Genomic DNA, 19,858 nt, shown 5'->3' with positions numbered 1-19,858 from the left:
TAACACCTATCAGTGGTGCTTAATTACCCAGCCAAGGGGTCTGGAGTCCCAGCAGCCCCTTGCCTCTTTATTGGGTTTTGGGAGCCAATTGTGAGTCCAAAGAATCTAACTGGTTATTTGAATGATAACGTTTCGGAGAGTCTAGAAATGGATTTCAGTATTTGCCAAACAAAATTCCTTCTTGGGTACGAAAGTTAAACTCACAACATTCTATTGATCCTTCTCTTTCCTCCTAATATAAAGCCTTTTTCAGGCTATTGAGATGGAAGAAATTACTTGCACTTGAGGTGGGAAAGGAAAGAAAGAGCGGAACAGATGATGGCGCTAACATCTGGGTGTAAAAATGATGCCATGAGACTTTTGCCAAGAGCAATCATACAGGCAAACAAAAACGGAATTCTTCTAACAAATGAGTCATGGAGTGAACTCACTTATGGACCCTGAATTATGAACCAATTATGACTCACTCCATCCTGGAACTTCCTTATGATTACCTTCCTTCTAAATTATCCCTCTATGGGGACTTCTCTCTGCACAACCACCAATGTACAATGGAGTTTCAATAAAGATTATAATAAAAAGGGAAGGTTAGTTGGGGTTCCCTTTGATTTCAGCACCCCAGTATTCACTGAAAAGTTAATTAAGCCATGGCTAAGCTAGGAGGAGTACTTCTGAACTAAATAGCATTTTTCACTGTTTTAAAGAAGTTTGATGGTTAATCCAAACAAAAATAGCCCCTCTAAAAGTTCAGATCTATCTGAAGTTATGCAAAGCTGATGTCTGAATAATCCCAAGAACACATAACCAACAAATACTTACTTGTAGCTGTGAAATTCATCTTATGGTCACATTACAGTATATCTACCTTCCTAATTACGTTCATTATTAAAAGCAATTTTCATTTTCAAAACCATTATTGAATATTGGAGGTAAAGGAGATGATCGAGAGTTTTATCTGGGATTAGAAATAAACTATGGATACTTTTCAAAGTCAATAATCCAGCAATAAATGAGAATTGACAACACAACACTTAAAGAATAGTCTTGCCATGGGGCTCAGTTGGTTAAGCGTCCGACTTTGGCTCAGGTCATGATCTCGCGGTCCACGGGTTCGAGCCCCGCATCGGGCTCTGTGCTGACAGCTCAGAGCCTGGAGCCTGTTTCAGATTCTGTGTCTCCCTCTTTCTCTGACCCTCCCCTGTTAATGCTCTCTGTCTCAAAAATAAATAAATATTAAAAAAAAAAAATAGTCTTGCCTTAAAAAAAAAAAATTCGTACATGGATGACTGGACTGGGTGGCTCAGTCGGCTGAGCATCCGACTCTTAATTTCAGCTCAGGTCATTATCTCATGGTTCGTGGGGTTTAAGCCCTGTGTCGGACTCTGTGCTGTGTCAGCACAGAGCCTGCTTAGAATTCTCTCTCCCTCTCTCTCTGCCCCTACCCCACTCATGCTCTCTCTCTCTCTCTTTAAAAATAAATAAATAAATAAACTGAAAAAAAGATTTTTTTAAAGTCATACCAATCAGCTTGATATTATTGTCTTCATCCAGTAGCAAATTTTCTATCTTCAAGTCCCTGAAATAAACAAAACCACAGCATATTTCAGATAGACATTTGAAATAGTGGAATAACATTTTGCTTCTGAAGGCAAACAAACCGTTTAGAGCTGCTCTGAACCAACCCAAAACGCTCTCTGCCAAAACTCACACAACCGGTAAGTAAATATTTACAAACATGATATAATTAATTGCCGCAGGCCGAAGAAGCCAAAGGGTTTCAGAAAAGCAGAGAGCACTGAGGGCAGAACACATCATGAGAAGTTTCCGGAAGAGGTGGGATCAAAGCTGAAACTTGGAATTTAAATAGACGGGGTTGGAAGAGAGTGGAAGGCATCATTCAAGACAGGCGCTGCCTGAGCAGAAATACACATGTGGCCACATGTTTGTGAGAGTGAGTAACACCAGCCCGGGGAAGGAACACATTTGGGGAAGGTGCTAAATAAATAAATAAATAAATAAATACTGTGGGGCACCTGAGTGGCTCAGTTGGTTGAGCATCTGACTTCAGCTCAGGTCGTGATCTCGCGGTTTGTGAGTTCGAGCCCCGCGTCGGGCTCTGTGCTGACAGCTCAGAGCCTGGAGCCCGCTTCGGATTCTGTGTCTCCCTCTCTCTGCCCCTTCCCTGCTCATGCTCAGTGTCTCTCTGTCTCTCAATAATAAATAAACATTAAAAATAATTTTTTTTAAATGTTGAAAGCTGACATCATTTATCAGTCCTACAAACTCCATGCTTGGAGCCCCAGTGTCATCCACAAATTGGCAGGTAAGAATAATCTATTTAAGCAGGCAGGTATTGCGGTGGGCAGAAAAATGGACTCCAAAGATGTCAGGGTCCTAATCCCTTATACTATGCTTGAGTAAATGTTAACTGTTACATGCCCAAAGGGAAATAAGTTTGCAAATGGAATGAAGATTGTTACGGACCGGTGGGTGACTGATCATTGACACTAAGGTGACTTGAAGAGGGGGAAGGGAGAAGTGTACTCAGGGTCATGCTGAGTGAGAGGTGCCTGCGGTATCTGTGTTAGCTGACTGTAAGCTCCCAGAGGGCAGGGAACATGTCTGCCCCGCTTACCACTGTACCCCAGTGCTTTTGTACATCCCAGGTACTCAGTAAGTACGAATGAATCTACATTACCAAAGAGATCGTTTTGGATTTTGGAAGAAGAAAATGGAGCAAAAGTATACATGTGGTCATCAAAACCATTGAAGCCGATGATTACAGTTCAAGCATCTTTAAGTTGTAGCCTGTCCACTCAGGCACACCTTGAGTATTAGATATGTAAGAATATTCTTTTACACACACACACACACACACACACACACACACACACACGCTCTATTCCACTGTTTTGAAACCCACAGCATTCTTGGTCTAGTTTATTTTTCCCACTTTTGAACAGAGGCACAGGCAAAAGAAATCCTTCTTCCTCATATCTCTACCAGAGGAATAGAACAGCAGAATCACGATAAGCAAAAATGGCAACCGATAATACTACGTCAAAGTCATGGGACAAAAGGGAGCTTTTGCTAGGGCTTTTGGTAAACGGGAAAGCAGTGTCCCATTTAACGGGGACAGTTGCTCACAGCTCAGTCCCAACACCACCAGCTCATCGTTTTCTCCAAGAGAATCTAGCAATCTGGACTTTATCCCAATTTTTAAATGTTGGCAACAAATTCACATTTAAAACAGTAACAGCCACATTGCATAGGCCAAACTTGCAGGCAAGTTACCTCCGGCAAACTACCAATTTTCAACCTCAGTTGGGGAGCTGAGCCTTGAAAGGACAGGAGATTGCCCAGGGAGAGGATGAAGGGCAGGGGGGGGGGAGGAGATTGGGGGTTGGGGGTTGGGGAGAAGAATCAAGGATAACATGCTGGTGAAGGTGGGGGGGGGGAGGGAAAGCCCGGGACACAGTTGTCACAGGAACAATAATGGGAAGCATTTCAAGTTGGGAGAAGAAAAGGAGTCAAGGGAGAAAAAAAGGTGAGCTCTATAAAACATCCAACGTCTTTCAAAATTGGGAGGTGGCTGGTACCTTTAGGGCTGCATACTTGGGTGAGAAAGGGGAGGTCTGCTTTGAAACCTGCAGCCAGGGCATATGGATATCCCCCCACCCACATGCACCCACCAACGGGAGGAAGAACTGTGTCCCTTCGCTTCAATCCAGTGGAAACAATGCACAGACTATATAAAACCTATGTCAGCCTTTAAAAGGGATCATGGAGGGGCGCCTGGGCGGCTCAGTCGGTAAAGCGTCTGACTTTGGCTCAGGTCATGATCTCACAGTTCGTGGGTTCAAGCCCCACGTCAGGCTCTGTGCTGACAGCTCCGAGCCTGGAGCCTGCTTCGGATTCTGCGTCTCCCTCTTTTCTGTCTCTGCCCCTCCCCCACTTGCTCTCTGTCTCTCTCTCTCTCTCTCTCTCAAAAACAAATACAGTAAAGAAATTTTTTTAAAACATTTAAAAAATAAAATGTATCACATATGTCCAAATACAGGGTGACCCCAAATATAAGGTAATCTCCCCCTCATTTTCCCAATGGGAAGACCCTGTTCCTCAGAAAAAGGGTTTTGGAAAAGACACATATGTAATTTTTAAAAATGCAATGGATTTACCAAATGATCATTCTATTTATCTTCAAGAGCATATAACATAATGTTAGCTTTAGAAATATTGTTCCTACACCCACACATATCATGAAACAATTTTACTGAAACTTGTCACAGTCAGGACAGGGATGACAGAGCCTTCCTTTGGTGTTACCAGGGTCGCATGACCTTGCGGTGGACTGGATGTTTGTGATAACGCACTTTGTGAATACTGGCGGGTAGTCTCAGCACAAGCCATTTGAATAATAAGCACCCATTTAAAATCTCTACAAATCAACAACTCGATGAATTGTTTTTAGAGTTGTCGCAGACCCTCACAACTGTGAGGTTATGACCCTGAAAGTTATTATTAAAGCCGTGTAAAACGTCCTGGCCTGCCTTTCTATTCGTTTCCTCGGGTGACTTCTAAAGCTCCCAAAGTCCTAAGTGAGTCAAGGTTAATGGGTCTGTTCCAGCTAGTACTTTGTTGTTGAAAATTAGACACTTCCTCTTTTCTGAAGAGAAGTAGGACATGCTCTAATTTGACCTTCTATTCTAGCATTTACGGTAATTCCAAAAAAACTGCACGTACACACAAAACACTGGGCCAGCAATAGCCCAAACTGTGATCCTGTGCAAACTGATTATAAAGCAGCTGTGCTATTTAAATCTAAAGGAAGGCCACAGTTTGTTTCCAGCGAAATTAAACCTCTTTCCCTGGAAAGAATGGAAGCCACACTAAGGCATTAAAGGAGAAATTTGGTTCAGAACATACACTATGGAGAAAAACAATTGAGAGAGGTGAGGTATAAGAAAGCAACTGCCAAGAATTACAAAGCTAAGCTGGATAATTCTGGGCCCACAAAAGCCTAGTGAACAACCACAATGATGAGAAGAATGATATAAATGGAAGACTAAAAATAAGAAAAAATGCAAAAGAGGGAAAAAAAAATGCCCGCTTTTGAAATTGGGGAAATGTCATAAAACCAGGGGAGTAAGTATAAAATGTAATTCTTGGGCAAAGTGAGAAAAATATAATCAGTTTTCATTTCCACCCACCGCATCCCATAGTACCTACCCTTAGGACAAACACTCAGAACAAACCTGTTACTCGGTTGTTTACCAATTTATTACCCTTCTGCCAATGTTTCTAAATGTTTCGGACTGCCTAAACCTTCCAGGACTAAAGGTGAGCTACATTAGTCTCTGTTCAGGAAAGGAGTGTACCTCATCTACCCAAATGAAAGGAACATTCCACAACTTCTGGCTTTATCTATTGCTACCTTCTGCCTTGTCTTGAAATACATCTAGAAGGAGGGGGAAAATATTTTCCTTCTCTTCAGGAAGAAAGGCTTTAACATCATGTTTTTAAAAGTAGCTTTTGCATCGGTATTTACCCAAAAGAGCCAAAACCTCATTTTATTTTTTTTACAGGACAGGGAAAGAGAGAATCTTAAGCAGGCTCCACACTCAATACAGAGGCCTACGTGGCACTTGATCCCACAAACCTGGGATCATGACTTGAGCTGAAGTCGGGAGTTGGGATGCTCAACCGACGGTGCCAGCCAGGCACCCCAAGAATCCGAAACTTGTGGACAGGAATGTTCATAGGAGCTTTATTCATAATTACCAAACCCTGGAAGCAACCAAGCTGTCCACAAGGAGATGAATGGGTAAACAAACTGGGTGGTCCACCCAGACAAGGGGAAGTTAATTCAGCAATAAGAAGAAATGAGCTACCAAGTCATGAAAAGCCACGGAGGAACCTAAATGCATATGATTGAATGCAAGATGCCAATCTGAAAAGGGCTACGTACTGTGTGATTCCAACCATATGACCTCCTAGAAAAGGCAAAAACATGGAGGCAGTAAAAAGATCCGTGGTTGCCTGAAGGAGGAGGAGAAGAAGAGGTGGCCCATAATTTTCATAGGTGGCGAAGTTATTACGATGCTGATATCGGGCATTTGTCAAAATCCACAGAACTGCACAGGGTGGAGAGAACCCTAATGTAAACTATGGGCCTTAGCTAATAATAATGCATCAACATTGGTCCATCAATTCTAACAAATGTACTACGCTATCACAAGATATTAACCGGGAAAACCATGCGGAAGAGGGGTGGGAAGGCATGTGGGAACTCTACAGTTTCAGCACCATTTTTCTGTAACCCTAAAACTGCTCTAAAAAAAAAAAAAAATAAAATCTATTAACTCTTTAAAAGTAGCTTTTGGATAGTTTTCTCCCCTCCTAGGAGATCAGTACTAGGAATGTTACCGCTACAAGCAAGTGCCTCACTCACGATGTTCACGTCGGGGAACCCTTACCACCTGAAATTAATTACGAGCCCCATTCGGCACAGTGGACCACTCAGACCCTCTGCCCAGCTCTTCAACAACTGACCCCAGAGACCACAAATATTCCCAGGAGACCACAAAATTGAGCGACATCTTCTTGAATAATAAGAGGGATGAATCTATCCATGAGGTTTTAGCGGTAGCATATTTCACTGCATCTTTTTAAAAACAAACAAACAAAAATACTGGCAGGCCTCTGTTATCCAGAAAACCGCCCTGTGGTCCCTGTGAAAAGATGCTACTTACACTAGCCCCATCCCCGAGAACAAGATATCTGGCTCTGGTAAGCGTGAGATTTGCCATTTGGGAAGGAACGTTCTGACAGCGGACTGGTTCGCACTTGATGAGGGAGGCAATCCTCAATTTCACAGCAGTGTCCCTCGATCAGATTCATCACTTTATGGAGGGGAGAGAGAAGTAGGAGGCTCCTCCCACAGTCTTGCAGTGTGAGCGGGTCTTCCCTGTGGCTGGCAAACTGCAAGTTCGGAGTGAACTTAAGCCTCGGAAGAGAAGAGAAGGAAAGAAAATGGTCCCTGGATGGCGGGAGCGGGGAGGGGGTGGTGAAGACAGCTTTTTCTTGGCCAAAGGGGCTTCAGAGAGGAGACAGAGAGAGGGGATGGGGCGTGGCCTAATACAAGGGGGCACCAGAGGATGGGGTTACCTGGACAGTGCTGGGACGGGGCGCCTGAGTCTTGAGAATTTACCAAAAGCAATTACTGTGTGTCTTGGGAACAAAGGAGGGAGCTTGGCCCAGAAAAGGCCACCAGGGGCCCAGGCACAGAGCCTTCTCTGGACACCGGGCTGTTCCAGGAGCAATGCCCAAGGGCCTCATCATCACAGAGCTCTGGAGACCTGACACCGGGTCTCAGTCTCTACTAAGCTTGGGGAAGGGGGAGACTGAGAGGGGTTGATGGGTGTTTCTCCGGAGACTGAGAGGGCCCGAGGGGAGAGCCCTAATCACCAGCCCTTTGTTCTAGTTTATTTCAAAAGCACAAGCTCCAACAGGCCGTGACTAGCAATTAAAGGTCCACCCACAGGCTACCAAGTGTGCCCCTCGCCTTCCTTCCCCCTGCACCCACCCACTCACCCAAACTCTCCTTGCATTTCTTGAACGATGGTAACCTCCAAACCTTCCAAGGTTTGGAGGCCAGCCGCCAAGAACTCCAGCCACAGCCCTCCCAGACAGAGGGGTGTGCTTTGGGGAGGGCTCTGTTGCCATAACAAACATAAGGGGTCCTGGCGCTCAGTGTGTGAGGAGAGGAGAAGCAGCCGCTGGGACCCTTCAGGGAAGGCGGCCAGGAGAGTACTAGGGAGGTGGAGAGTGGGCGTGTGTGCCTGCACAGGTGTGCCTGTGGGTGGCCATGTCTGCGTGCGCGTATGTGTGTGCACGGATGATCATTGTGTACGTGGGCATGCATGTGTGTGCGCGTGCGTGTAGGCATGCGTGTGTGCACGTGAGCGGGCGTGAGGGCGTGCGTGTGGTGTTGCATGCATATGTGCATGTGTGCGTGCTCGTGTGTGCATGCTTATGTGTACGTAGGTGAGCGTGTACACGCGTGCACACGTGAGCGCACTTGCGTGCACGCACATACACCCAGAACACTGGGGAGGAAGTGAAGGAAGGGGCTCTCCGCCGGCCTCCCCAAGGCCCTTTCCAGCCGGTACGGTCAAAGGTCAGGCCCCTAACAAACCTCAGGCCAAGTCACAGAGACCACAGGTGCCACTCGGGTGGAGACAAAAGATGGAAGTGAAGACATGAGCGCAAGGCGCCTCCAAGAGGGGGGCAGCGACCCAGGGCGGAGACGCTGAGCACAGTCTCGGCCCCAGACCTGGCAGCTGGAGACAAGGACCGACAGGCTCTCTAACTGACTGTCCCGTGGCCCTGGGCAAGTAGTTTAAACTCCGAGCATCTAATTCTGCTTTGAAAAATGGTGTCCCAAGAGTGGCTACCTGGCAGGGCCCTTAGCAGGAGGGAAACTGAGCCCCACTGTCTTGTGGCCACTCCCAGGCTAACCTACCATTGGCAGAGATGAGGATAATAAAGGTGCTAAGACCAAGTGCCCTCCTCTGGAGGAGAGCCCAGAAAAGACTTAAAAAGGTGATTAATTGGGTGATAAGCAAACAGCACTGGGGGCCATTAGCCCTCCACGGAAAGGTCAGAGAGAAAGAGCCCAGGGGGTGGCCAGAGCAAGCTCATATAGGATCAGGTCTGGAGGAGACATTGGTGCCTGTGGAGATCGATTTTAGCAATAAGCTAAGAATAAAGCATCCAAGGGGCGCCTGGGTGGCTCGGTCGGTTAAGCGGCCGACTTCGGCTCAGGTCACGATCTCGCGGTCCGTGAGTTCGAGCCCCGCGTCGGGCTCTGTGCTGACAGCTCAGAGCCTGGAGCCTGTTTCAGATTCTGTGTCTCCCTCTCTCTGACCTTCCCCCGTTCATGCTCTATCTCTCACTGTCTCAAAAATAAACGTTAAAAAAAATTTTTTAAATAAAAAAAAGAAAAGAATAAAGCATCCAAGAAAAGCACCTAACTCCCCAAGGCCATAGGCATTTTGCAGGAAACGAGTTTTTGGGGGGTTAGGTTTATCTTCAAAAGCACTGTATTAAAAGCAAATGATTTCTTAATCACTGATTTACTTACAATATGGGCATTCTGATAAAACACAAGAATAATTTGTGAAGCACGTACCTGATTTATTTATTCAAAATGAAACCTTTATTGAATTCCTCCAATGCTCTAGATATGAACTGTTTATAAAGTGAAAGAGCTACTCACTCACTAAAAAGATGATACTCTACAAATTGGGACCTAAAAATAAACAAACTGGTACTAAGTCAATGAAGAAACGCCCCCCCCTTTTTTTTTGCCTTTTTTTTTTAAAGTTTATTTATTTTTGAGAGAGAGGGGGAGAGAACGAGCAGGGGAGGGCCCAAGAGAGAGGGAGAGAGTCCCCAGCAGGCTCTGCATTGAACCGACACCCAAGAGTTGGGACATTTAACCGACTGAGCCACCCAGGCGCCTGGAAACTCCTTTGATATTCTAGGGACGATATGGAATATTCCAGAATGAACTGGCTGCCAAAAAGCTTCCATCCCAGTGCTAACTCTGACACTAGCTGTAGTCATTCAACTGGCCTTCATTCATTCCACAAAGTCTTGCTGTATGCTTACTGGGCTGCATGCTGGGCTACCTGTGGCCTGTGCAGAAAACAGATACCAAACAAGAAAGCTGCCGTTTGAAAAGTTTGGAAAGCAAAGTAGAAGTGCAGTGTGGGTCTAGGACCAGGGAGTTAGCCTGGAGAGCTTCCTGGAGGAGGTGATCTTAGAACAAGGACCTGAAGAATGAGCAGGGCAGGATGAGGTACTCCATACTTACTGCCTCAGTTTGGACACTTAACGTGAATGGACTAATTGAATCCTCATGACAACCACGTGAAGTGGATGACCCATTATCCCTATTGTGTAGAGAGGCACATAAGCCTGAGCGATTTGCCCAGGGCAGCTTTTAAGTGGCAGAACCAGCACGTGGGTGCAGGCAGTCTGGCTTCGGAATCAACGCCGCTGATCACCCTGCAACCCGCTCCATAAAGTTGCTGCGTTAGAGCTTTGTGAAATCTCATAGTTCCGATCCAATTTTTTAAACCCAGCTCAACACAAAACCTTTGCTAAATGTGACCAGCGTCTCCAGATATGTGCGGTCTCTCAGCAGAAGGCCCAGGGATCCCAAACAGTTGCTGAATATAAGCAGAAGCCACCCCCTCCTCGTCCACCTTTCCTGCCCTCCCCTCTCCAAGAAAACCTGCAAGTTAAAAGAACTCAATGCCCCACCACTGCGTGGTGTGCCTGCTTCTTGTCAGGCCCAAGAGAACAAAGGAGTGTCCCTTCTCTTCCACCACATTCCTCTTGAGCAGAGAGGGCCCTTTCCCGATATTGATGAATGAGGAAGGTCACGGCCCTGGGAGTGGCAGTGTTGACGTACATCCAAACACAGGCTCGCACTCCCTTTGATCATGTGTCTCTCAGCCCTGGTCCTGCGGGCCCCCTCGGCTCCTCTCTTCCTGCTCAGGGGTGGCGGTATTGTGTTACACTGTTACGTTTTGTCTGTAGGGTTTGATTGGACTTTGTTATTTTGAATGAACCGATGAATCTCAAATTAGCCTGTCCGCGGAATCACACTTTTCATTGACTGACGTTAAGAGTCAACGCTCTATCTACAACAGGCAGATCATCAGGTTTGGGCACCGCGCTGGGCAAGCACGTTTGAGAGAAAGAAAAAAAATCGTTATATTTTAAACGTGGAGTTTTCTCAGGCCATCCTAACACGGAGTAATGAAGAAATCAGACCATACTCTACTTTTGTAAAAGTCAGCCACAGCCCTACGATAGCAAAAGACAAAGGATCCCAGTGTAAAATGAATTTCTCTGCCAGCTGCTAAGGGAATCTTGCTATATACAGCTTTAGTTTCCTTTTCGCTTTTTCTGCTTACAATATTTACATGATTTTTAAAGATTTCCTTCCTGTAAAGGATATTTCAGTAGTTCCGAGTAGACAATTAAATATTTAGATTTCATATCACAGGAAACAAGGGCTTTGCCAAGCATTAAGCTGACGAGAATACAAGGATATAGTATCAGCCTAATCAGGAACTGTGCTGTTAGAGCATCCTCTAACACACTAACCAAAAGCCCTTTAAATCACTGGACAGGCACAGTCACCAAAACTCACCCTAAATCCTTTTGGGATGATCCAGTCTATTTGCTCAGAAATCTTCCCACGAGGGACTCCCAGGGCATCTCTGAAATACCATACTCTTTTATTCATTTGAAGAATCTAACTTCAAAATAATTTATGAAACAACAGTTTCAAACAGAGAGGGAGGCAACAAACTGAGGGTTGATTGGGGGGGGAATGGGTGATGGGCATCGAGGAGAGCACTTGTTGGGATGAGCACTGGGAATCACGGGAATCTACCCCCACAACCAAGAGCACACCATATACACTGTGCATTAGCCAACGTGACAATACATTACATTAAAAAAAATAATTTAAAAATCTGGTAAATACAAAAAAGAAAGAAAGAAAGAAAAAGAAATCCATTTCTTCTTTGCAGCCTACAGGAGAGAAACTGCCACCATGGGAAAGGGCTACAGTAAAGGCTATACCAGCGGTGACTGGGTCATGTATGCTGTTAGTGGTACAGAATTTGGGAAAGTCAAGACATTCAGCTAGAGTCAGCCCATGAGTCTCGCCTGCACGATCATGTTCCTGTGATGTCTCCACCACCTAACCACCCACGTCCGTGCGCACTGGCGCTCATTAACATGATCGCCAGAGAGAAAAACAAAGGACTCCTCCCTCAACGACACCTATGTTTCCAAATTCCCCTAACTTTGAAAGATCTGAGCCTCTACCATCGCCGGCTTATGAACACCTTTCCAAGGACAGAGAAAGAAGGAGAATGTCAGAGATCAGAGGAAGAAAAGCACACTGTCTTTGCTATCAAAACATGATTAAATTCATTCCTTTGACGTCCTGACAGTAATTGTGCCGAGAGGGATGGGAATCTGTTAAAATGACTTTAAAAGCGTTGTTGAGAATTTCCTGCGGGAGAAGACGGTGAGCGTGCACTGGATTTCCCTTTGTTGTCCTCAGGATCCTGTGAAGCTGGGCGCTCAGCTGGTTTTTGACAGCTCAAAACCCTTGTAATGACACCCCGAGACCTGCAGAAAGCTTGGACCCCCCGTTCTATTTGCCACTCTGACCAGCAGAGTCAGTAATTCAAGCTGATTCATTTGTGAGGTCTCTGCCTTTGTCTCCTTAATAAACAAAGCCAGAACCAGGCACACTCACGGCCATTGTTCTCCTGCAAGGGCAGAGCTGTGACACGGCAGGCCGCACCAGGGTATCGATGGAAAGAGCCACAAATAGTGTTATTCCCTTAAAATTTCCGGACGTTCCCTTCCCTGCTGACCGGAACTCAAAGAGTTCCAATGAGGCGTGATTTCGTGACAACATGTGTGACTAAGAAAACATGTACGTGGAGAGACTGTCACCTCAGCGAGGAACTGATCTGCCTGAATGATGCCTGGCCAAGGCCCTGGAATCGCTCTGAGCCAGGGGACCTCCCCCACCACGTCCACAGGCTTAAGCACCACGGGGTAGAGCATCCAATCCCATTAGTAAGGAAAGGCCCTCTTCACCTTGAAAGCCTACAAGCTCCGTTAATTAAAGGCCTAGAGCTGCTTTCTTCACTGATCAGAATATGAATGGCTTTCAAACACATAAAACGCACTGTTAGAAGCTGAATTTTTAAAAATATGTGTCTACTGGGGCCCCCGGCTGGCTCTGTCGGTTAAGCGTCCGACTCTTAATCTCTCTCAGCTCAGGACATGATCTTGAGGTTCCTAAGCCTGAACCCCCTGCCGGGCTCTGTGCTGACAGCGTGGAGCCTGCTGGGGATTCTCTCTCTCGCTCTCGCTCTCTCCCCATCTCTGCCCTTCTCCTGCTTGTACACGCTCACGCACTCTCTCTCTCTCAAAATAAATACGTAAACTTAAAAAAAATACACACACACACACGCGCGCGCATGTGTTTACTCAAAAGGTCAAATGCAGAGTTAACATATAACCTAGCAGCTCCTCTGCTAAAAGCAGAATTCTTCAAAAGAAGTGAAAACACATGTTCATGCTGTAACTTGCACATGAGTGTTCATAGCAGCATCGTTCATAATAGACAAAGGTACAAACAACCCCACAGCTGTTTGTTTCCTTTTATAAGAAATGTCCAGGGGCGCCTGGGTGGCGCAGTCGGTTAAGCGTCCGACTTCAGCCAGGTCACGATCTCGCGGTCCGTGAGTTTGAGACCCGCATCAGGCTCTGGGCTGATGGCTCGGAGCCTGGAGCCTGTTTCCGATTCTGTGTCTCCCTCTCTCTCTGCCCCTCCCCCGTTCATGCTCTGTCTCTCTCTGTCCCAAAAATAAATAAAAAATGTTGAAAAAAAAATTAAAAAAAAAAAAGAAACGTCCAGGGCAGGCAAATCCACAGACAGAAAGTAGATTAGTGGTTGCCAGGGGCTGGCAGGAGGCGGGAATGGAGAGTGGCTGTTGATGGGTACAGGGTGTCTTTTTTGGAGTGATGAAAATATTCTAAAATGAGTGGCAATAGTTGCACAATTCTGTTACGATGCTAAAAATGTCTGAACCGTACACGTTAAAAAATAGTGACTTTCGTGGTATGTGAATTGTACCTCAATACAAAACAATTTTTAAACATGGGGCACCTGGGTGGTTCAGCTGGTTAAGTGTCTGACTCTTGGTTTCGGCTCAGGTCATGATCTGACAGTTTTGTGAGGCTGAACCCCAAGTCAATCTCTGCCCGGGCAGCGTGGAGCCTGCTTGGGATTCTCTCTCTCTCTCTCTCTCTCGCTCTCGCTCTCGCTCTCGCTCTCTCTGCCCCTCCTGTGCTCACACTGTCTCTGTCTCTCTCAAAATAAATAAACTTTTATAAATAAATAAATAAATAAAATGATAATCAATTAAATGTGACCCTAAGTTTTCTCAACAGCCCAGAGTAATTACTGATTATAATTGCAAGAAGGAAGAAGTATGAATTTATTGGTAAAGTCAACATTTTCTTGGGGGTAAAAAAGGGCACTTTTTAAATATTTTTCTTTCTTTTGCTTTCATTGTATTTTAATACAGCACTAAAAATAGGCCCCCACCACCCACGGCAACATTGCTAGGCATGCTATTTCCATTCACTTTTCCTTGTGGAGCTCCCCCTCAGGAGGGAACAGACTGTTAAAAAAAAAAAAAAAAAAGTTTGACTTTCATAATCATTTGCAAGGTTAGTCTGGCTCATGAGACACACCGCTTACTTTCAAGAGCAAATTCACAATTTAAACGGTGATTCAAGGGGCGCCTGGGTGGCTCAGTCGGTTGAGCATCAGACTTCGACTCAGGTCATGACCTAACGGGCTCGTGAGTTCGAGCCCCGCGTCGGGCTCTATGCTGACAGCTCGGGAGCCTGGAGCCTGCTTTGGATTCTGTGGCTCCCTCTCCCTCCCTGCCCCTCCCCTGCTCATGCTCTGTCTCTCTCTCTCTCTCAAAAAAAAAAAAAAAAAAATGGTGATTCAGTTCTGTTGAATAAAACAGCTACTACCATATGTAAAGCAAATACAAGGAAAGCATCATCCGCAGCACCAGCTGAAAAACCATCCCATGCCACCTTAACATTGATTCGAGCAGCCAACACTTACATGTATGGACCCAGCACTGTTCTCAGCACTTTTCATAGATTAACTCATTGCATTCTCTACACGGACCCTTACAACAACCATGAGACAAGGCATCATTCCTCTTCCCATTTGACAGAAGAAGAGACTGAAGTTCAGAGTGGTGAAGTAACTTGCCCAGGGTCACACAACTGTGGAGGGGTAGAGCCAGGATGCAAACCCTGGCACCCTGGTTTCAGAGGTCACTCTTTCCACCCCACGATGGCACACAAAACAATCCCCTGACACAAAAATCCGGAGACGGTGCACTGCGTGCTGCAACAATTCAGCCTTGCCAAGAGCGCACTGACCCGCTGTGCCGTCCGCTCAGCACAGGGTCGGTGATCGTGAGCGTGGCACGGCCCTTACCTGTGGACCACCCCAGCCCGGTGCAGGTGCTCCACGGCAGAGATGAGCTGCCGGATGTATCTGCGGGCTTCAGACTCCTCTAGCCGCTTCTTCTCATAGATCTTGTGCATCAGGTTGCCTCCAGGGCACAGCTCCATGACCAGGTAGTAGCTATTTTCCGTCTCCAAGATATCAAGGAGCTGGGTGATGTTGGGGTGGCGGATCATCTGCTGAATCTGCCCCTCTCGCCGAAGGTTTTTGGTGACGTAAGTGTCCTTTTTGGCTCTCTTCTTGTCAATGACCTTTATGGCCACCTAAGGAGACACCGAGAACATGGCTGTTGTCAGACGCTGCAAAGGTTATTCCCTAACTAGGCACAAGAACCCTAGGAAAATACATAGCTACTCCTCTGTACCGGGGGGAAAACCGCCTCATCTAAAAATAGCATCCAGGGGAAAAAAAAAAAACCAAAAATGTAACATCAGGAACCAGACCCGATTATTGAGGAACAGAGTGAAATTCACTTAGGCCAACTTGGACGGTCTGGAAGGCTCAGTGAAGAGTCAGTGTCAAACTTGGTTATCCCCGGCGTGAAATGCCAAGTTCCAGCCCAGCCAAGGGCCTCTCCTGGCTCCCTCTCAGGCTGAGCCGTCATCCATCCGGGGGCTGGGTTCCCCCCCAGGCCTCCACTTCTGACAGTCACATCTGCCCTCATCTTTTGTTCTGGGTGGAGGACGCAATGCCCTCTCCTTCCACCCGCCACGGAAGAGCATCCTCTTCTTTCCCTTGGCGAGCCATGGCTCACGTTAGCTCTTGGCCCCTATGTCAGGGTGCAGCCAGTTGGTGGCCCGCAATTGTGTCTCAGCTGCCCACAGGACACCGCTCCTGGGTCACTGCCCTCACAAGCAACGTGTCACAGGCACAGACCCTCCAGCCTCCTGCAAAGGCAGGGAAAGAGGGACCGGGGTGGAGATGGTCTTTCCCAGCCAAATCTGCACCCCTTCCCTTTGGCGGGCTTCACCTCTCTGCTCACCAGCTCACCAGGCCCTAAAACACACCCCTGTTTTTGCCCTCTCCCGTCTTCACTCCTCTCGCTAGGAGACCAGTCGCTGACATCATGTCGCTTCCTCCTGCTGATGCCTCCTCACCTGTCCTTCCTCTGTTCCCATGCCACCGGCCGGGCTCATTTAGGACTGTGCCTCCTGTCCCCCAGACGGACCATCTCTGTGACTCAAAGTTTTTTGGGACATTCCCAAAGCAAGGGACATTCCTGTGCAAGGCTCTCAAGCCAGGGGCCCCACAGGACAAAAAAGAGTGGGTTTTCCACTTCTATTTATTTCCTTTTTTTGTGATTGTACTTTGTCACTTTCATAATATACCCCATATATTGCTACCAAGTTATGACACAGATAAAAAAACATAAATGATTGAGGGGCGCCTGGGTGGCCCAGTAGGATAAACATCCGACTCTCAATCTGGGCTCAGGTCATGATTTCATGGTTGAGGGGGATGTCGTATCCAGCTCCGCCCTGACAGTGAGGGGCCTGCGTGGGATTCTCTCTCTCCTTCTCTCCACCCCTCCCCTGCGCTTGCTTGCTTTCTCTCTCAAAATAAAGAAATAATAAACAAATGAATGCTTGACTGATAGATGATTGATAGATAATATTTATAGTGAGCTGCTCAAATGTTACTTCTTGACTCAGGTTTGTGATTAAAAACTAAATGAGGGGCGCCTGGGCGGCTCAGCTGATTAAGCGTCCAACTCTTGATTTCAGCTCAGGTCATGATCTCACAGTTCGTGGGATCAAAACCCATGTGGGGATCTGCACTGACAGCATGGAGCCTGCTTGGGATTCTCGCCCTCTCTGCCCCTCCCCTGCTCATTCGCATTCTGTCACCCTCTCCTCTCTCAAAACAAAACAAACATTTAAAAAAAAAAAACAACTAAACTAAAACAAAGTCCAGTCACCTGGACTATGACATCAATGTCCTACCTCTTTTCCTGGCCCCCTAAAGTCACTCTATGCTCTGCCTCAAAATCCATGGGTCTGGAACTCTGATTTCTTGCTTAAAGCTCTTGGGGGCTCACTGCTGTCTGCAGGGCAAGGTCCACACTCCCGGGCCCAGCACTCAAGCTTCTCCGTCTTGTCAGACACTGCAAGCAAAGGTTATTCCCTAACTATTCACAAGAACCCTAAGAAAGTGCTACTTCCCTGTACCAGGAGAAACACCTTATCTAAAATGGCATCAGGGGCGCCTGGGTGGCTGAGTCTAAGTGTCCGAATTCGGCTCAGGTCATGATCTCACGGTTCGTGAGTTCGAGCCCCACACTGGGCTCTGTGCTGACAGCTCAGAGCCTGGAGCCTACTTCAGATTCTGATTCTGTGTCTTCCTCTCTCTCTCTGCCCTTTCCCCACTCATGCACTCGCTCGCTCTCTCTCTCTCTCTCAAAAATAAATAGGCATTAAAAAATTATTTAAATAAATAAATAAATAAATAAATAAATAAATAACATAGCATCAGGGGATGGCCCGGGGGCCAGTCTCCTCACTCTCCTGAACACACACTGGGTTACTCTCCGAGCTTGAGCCCAGGCCACCCCTCACCCAATTGGACGCCCCAGTCCTTGAGCAACTAACTCAAATCCCACCTCCCTCCCAGGGGGTGCTTCAGCTCTCTTTCTCTTGTGCCCACCATAGCCACCATCTGAGGCCTCATTCAAAGCACGCGGCCCTTGAAGCAGGAACCACGTTCCTCCCATCATGCATAACACTGCATAAACAGTGCGGGACCAGCCGGAGCAAATCACTGAACCTTTTTTTGTTTTTAACCACGGAAGCAAAAATAGCTGCCAAGACCTTAATCTATTATCTCTTCTGGACAGCAGAGTGTCATTTATATTTTAGTAAAATTTTTAAATTGACATGCAACATCACAGTAGTTTTAGGTATACAACACACACTGATTTGATATGGCGTATGTACCACAAAATGATTACCACAAAAAATTTGGTTAACATCCATCACTACACACAGTTACAACTTGTGTATGTGTGTGTGAGTGTGATGCGAACTTTTTTTAACATTTATTTTTGACAATGAGAGCAAGTGAGGGAGGGACAGAAAAAGAGGGAGACAGAGGATCCAAAGCAGGCTCCATGCTGACAGCAGAGAGCCTGATGAGGGGCTCCAACTCACAAACTCATGAACCATGAGCTCATGATCTGAGCCGAAGCGGGAGGCTCAGCCAACTGAGCCACCCGAGCACCCCTGTGATATAAACTTTTAAGATGCTCTGTGTCAGCAGCATGCAGATATACGATACGGTATCGTTAACGATAGCCACCATGCCATATGTGACATCCCTAGCCTTATTTATCTTATAACTGGAAGTTTGTGCCTTCACCCATTTTGATGGGGGTTTTCAGGTCTTTAATCCAAAGATATAACTAAGAAAGACAATCAGCCAATAGGGATGCAATCCTCCCATAGAAGTTAAAGTTACACTCAGGCTGTAGTTTGGCCCCCACAAGTAAATGTTAGACTGAAAGCTGTAAAAACTGTACTCACCCGTGACCAAAAGATAAAGAAAAAAGTATATATACACATATATACGCACATCCATGCATGTGCACACACGTACATGTGCATAGACATACACAACCACATATACACGCGTGTATGTGTGCGCATACATACATGTAATATAGCCACTGTCTTGTGGGGGTGGAGAGAAAGAGCGATGCTGAAAAGTACAATTAGACTCTGTCTTTGCTTGTGGCTTTGCTTGCAATGGTTTAAAAATGACACCCTTTGGCAATGAAATTCTTAAAAGTACTATGAATGAACAATAGTCTGAAAGCCCAGCGGTAATACAATCTGCCTTTTTCAACAGAGCACACAATGGTTATTAGGATAATTTACTTAGCTCTTTAATTGCCTGTAGTCGATTATGTAACGGCCACCCAAAGACTTTAAATCCTAATCCCCAGAACATGTGAATATGGCCTTATTTGGAAAAAGTGAAGGATTTTGAGATGAGATTAACCTGGACCATCTGAGCGGGCCCTACATGGCAGCACAAGTGTCCTTATAAAATAAGAGGGGTGGGAGGGGGGTTCACACGAACACACAGAGGAGAAGTCTGCGTGAAGAAGGAGGATGGCCCACAAGCCAAAGAATGCCGCAGCCACCAGAGTCATCGGACGGAGCACGGCCCCCTCAACACCTTGCTTTTTTGGTCCAGTGAAACGGATTTGGGACTTCCAGGCTCCAGAACTGTGAGAGAATCAATTTCTGTTGTTTTAAGCCCCCGAGTTGGTGATGCTTTGTGACAGCGGCCCCAGGAAGCCAGCACGCCACATGTGCCCCACTGTCATTTGGTATCTTGGTTTCCACGTTCTGTGGCTTCTGAGAGCCCCTCGGTGAAGACCCCTGAGCCCGAAAGCCACCTCATTAATGCCCCTCTCCATTTCCACACACCACCTTATCCCTGGGCTTTTTAATCCACCCCCTAAACTTACCAACCACACCTCGATAATACTGAAAATGGAATGTTTAACCAGCTTCATCTGTAACAACTAACATGGGAAACACTGAACGGGAAATTAAGGAAAAGGCAGTCAACGATCAGCAAAGGAAGGCATCTAATTTAATTTGACGGTAATCAGACATTTGCAGGCAGAGTAGATCTAATGCTGATTCTACAAGGTTGAAGCTTGGCATGGTGATGGGT

General features: G+C 46.4%; 1 protein-coding gene across 1 annotated transcript in view; it reads right to left on the bottom strand.

Annotated features, from left to right (window-relative positions):
* Nucleotides 1-19,858, bottom strand: part of HUNK (hormonally up-regulated Neu-associated kinase) — a 111,587-nt gene that overhangs the window by 50,710 nt on the left and 41,019 nt on the right. Inside the window, exons 2-3 of the mRNA XM_047876626.1 lie at nucleotides 15,146-15,438; nucleotides 1,521-1,576 (exon numbers count right to left, since the gene is read on the bottom strand). Of these exons, the coding sequence (XP_047732582.1) occupies nucleotides 1,521-1,576; nucleotides 15,146-15,438 (349 nt within the window). The remainder of the gene's footprint in view (nucleotides 1-1,520; nucleotides 1,577-15,145; nucleotides 15,439-19,858) is intronic.

This window comes from Prionailurus viverrinus, chromosome C2 (genome assembly GCF_022837055.1).
Source record: "Prionailurus viverrinus isolate Anna chromosome C2, UM_Priviv_1.0, whole genome shotgun sequence".
NCBI lineage: Eukaryota > Metazoa > Chordata > Mammalia > Carnivora > Felidae > Prionailurus > Prionailurus viverrinus.
Note: the sequence above shows the minus strand (reverse complement) of the source record. Positions and strands in the feature narration are given on the sequence as shown.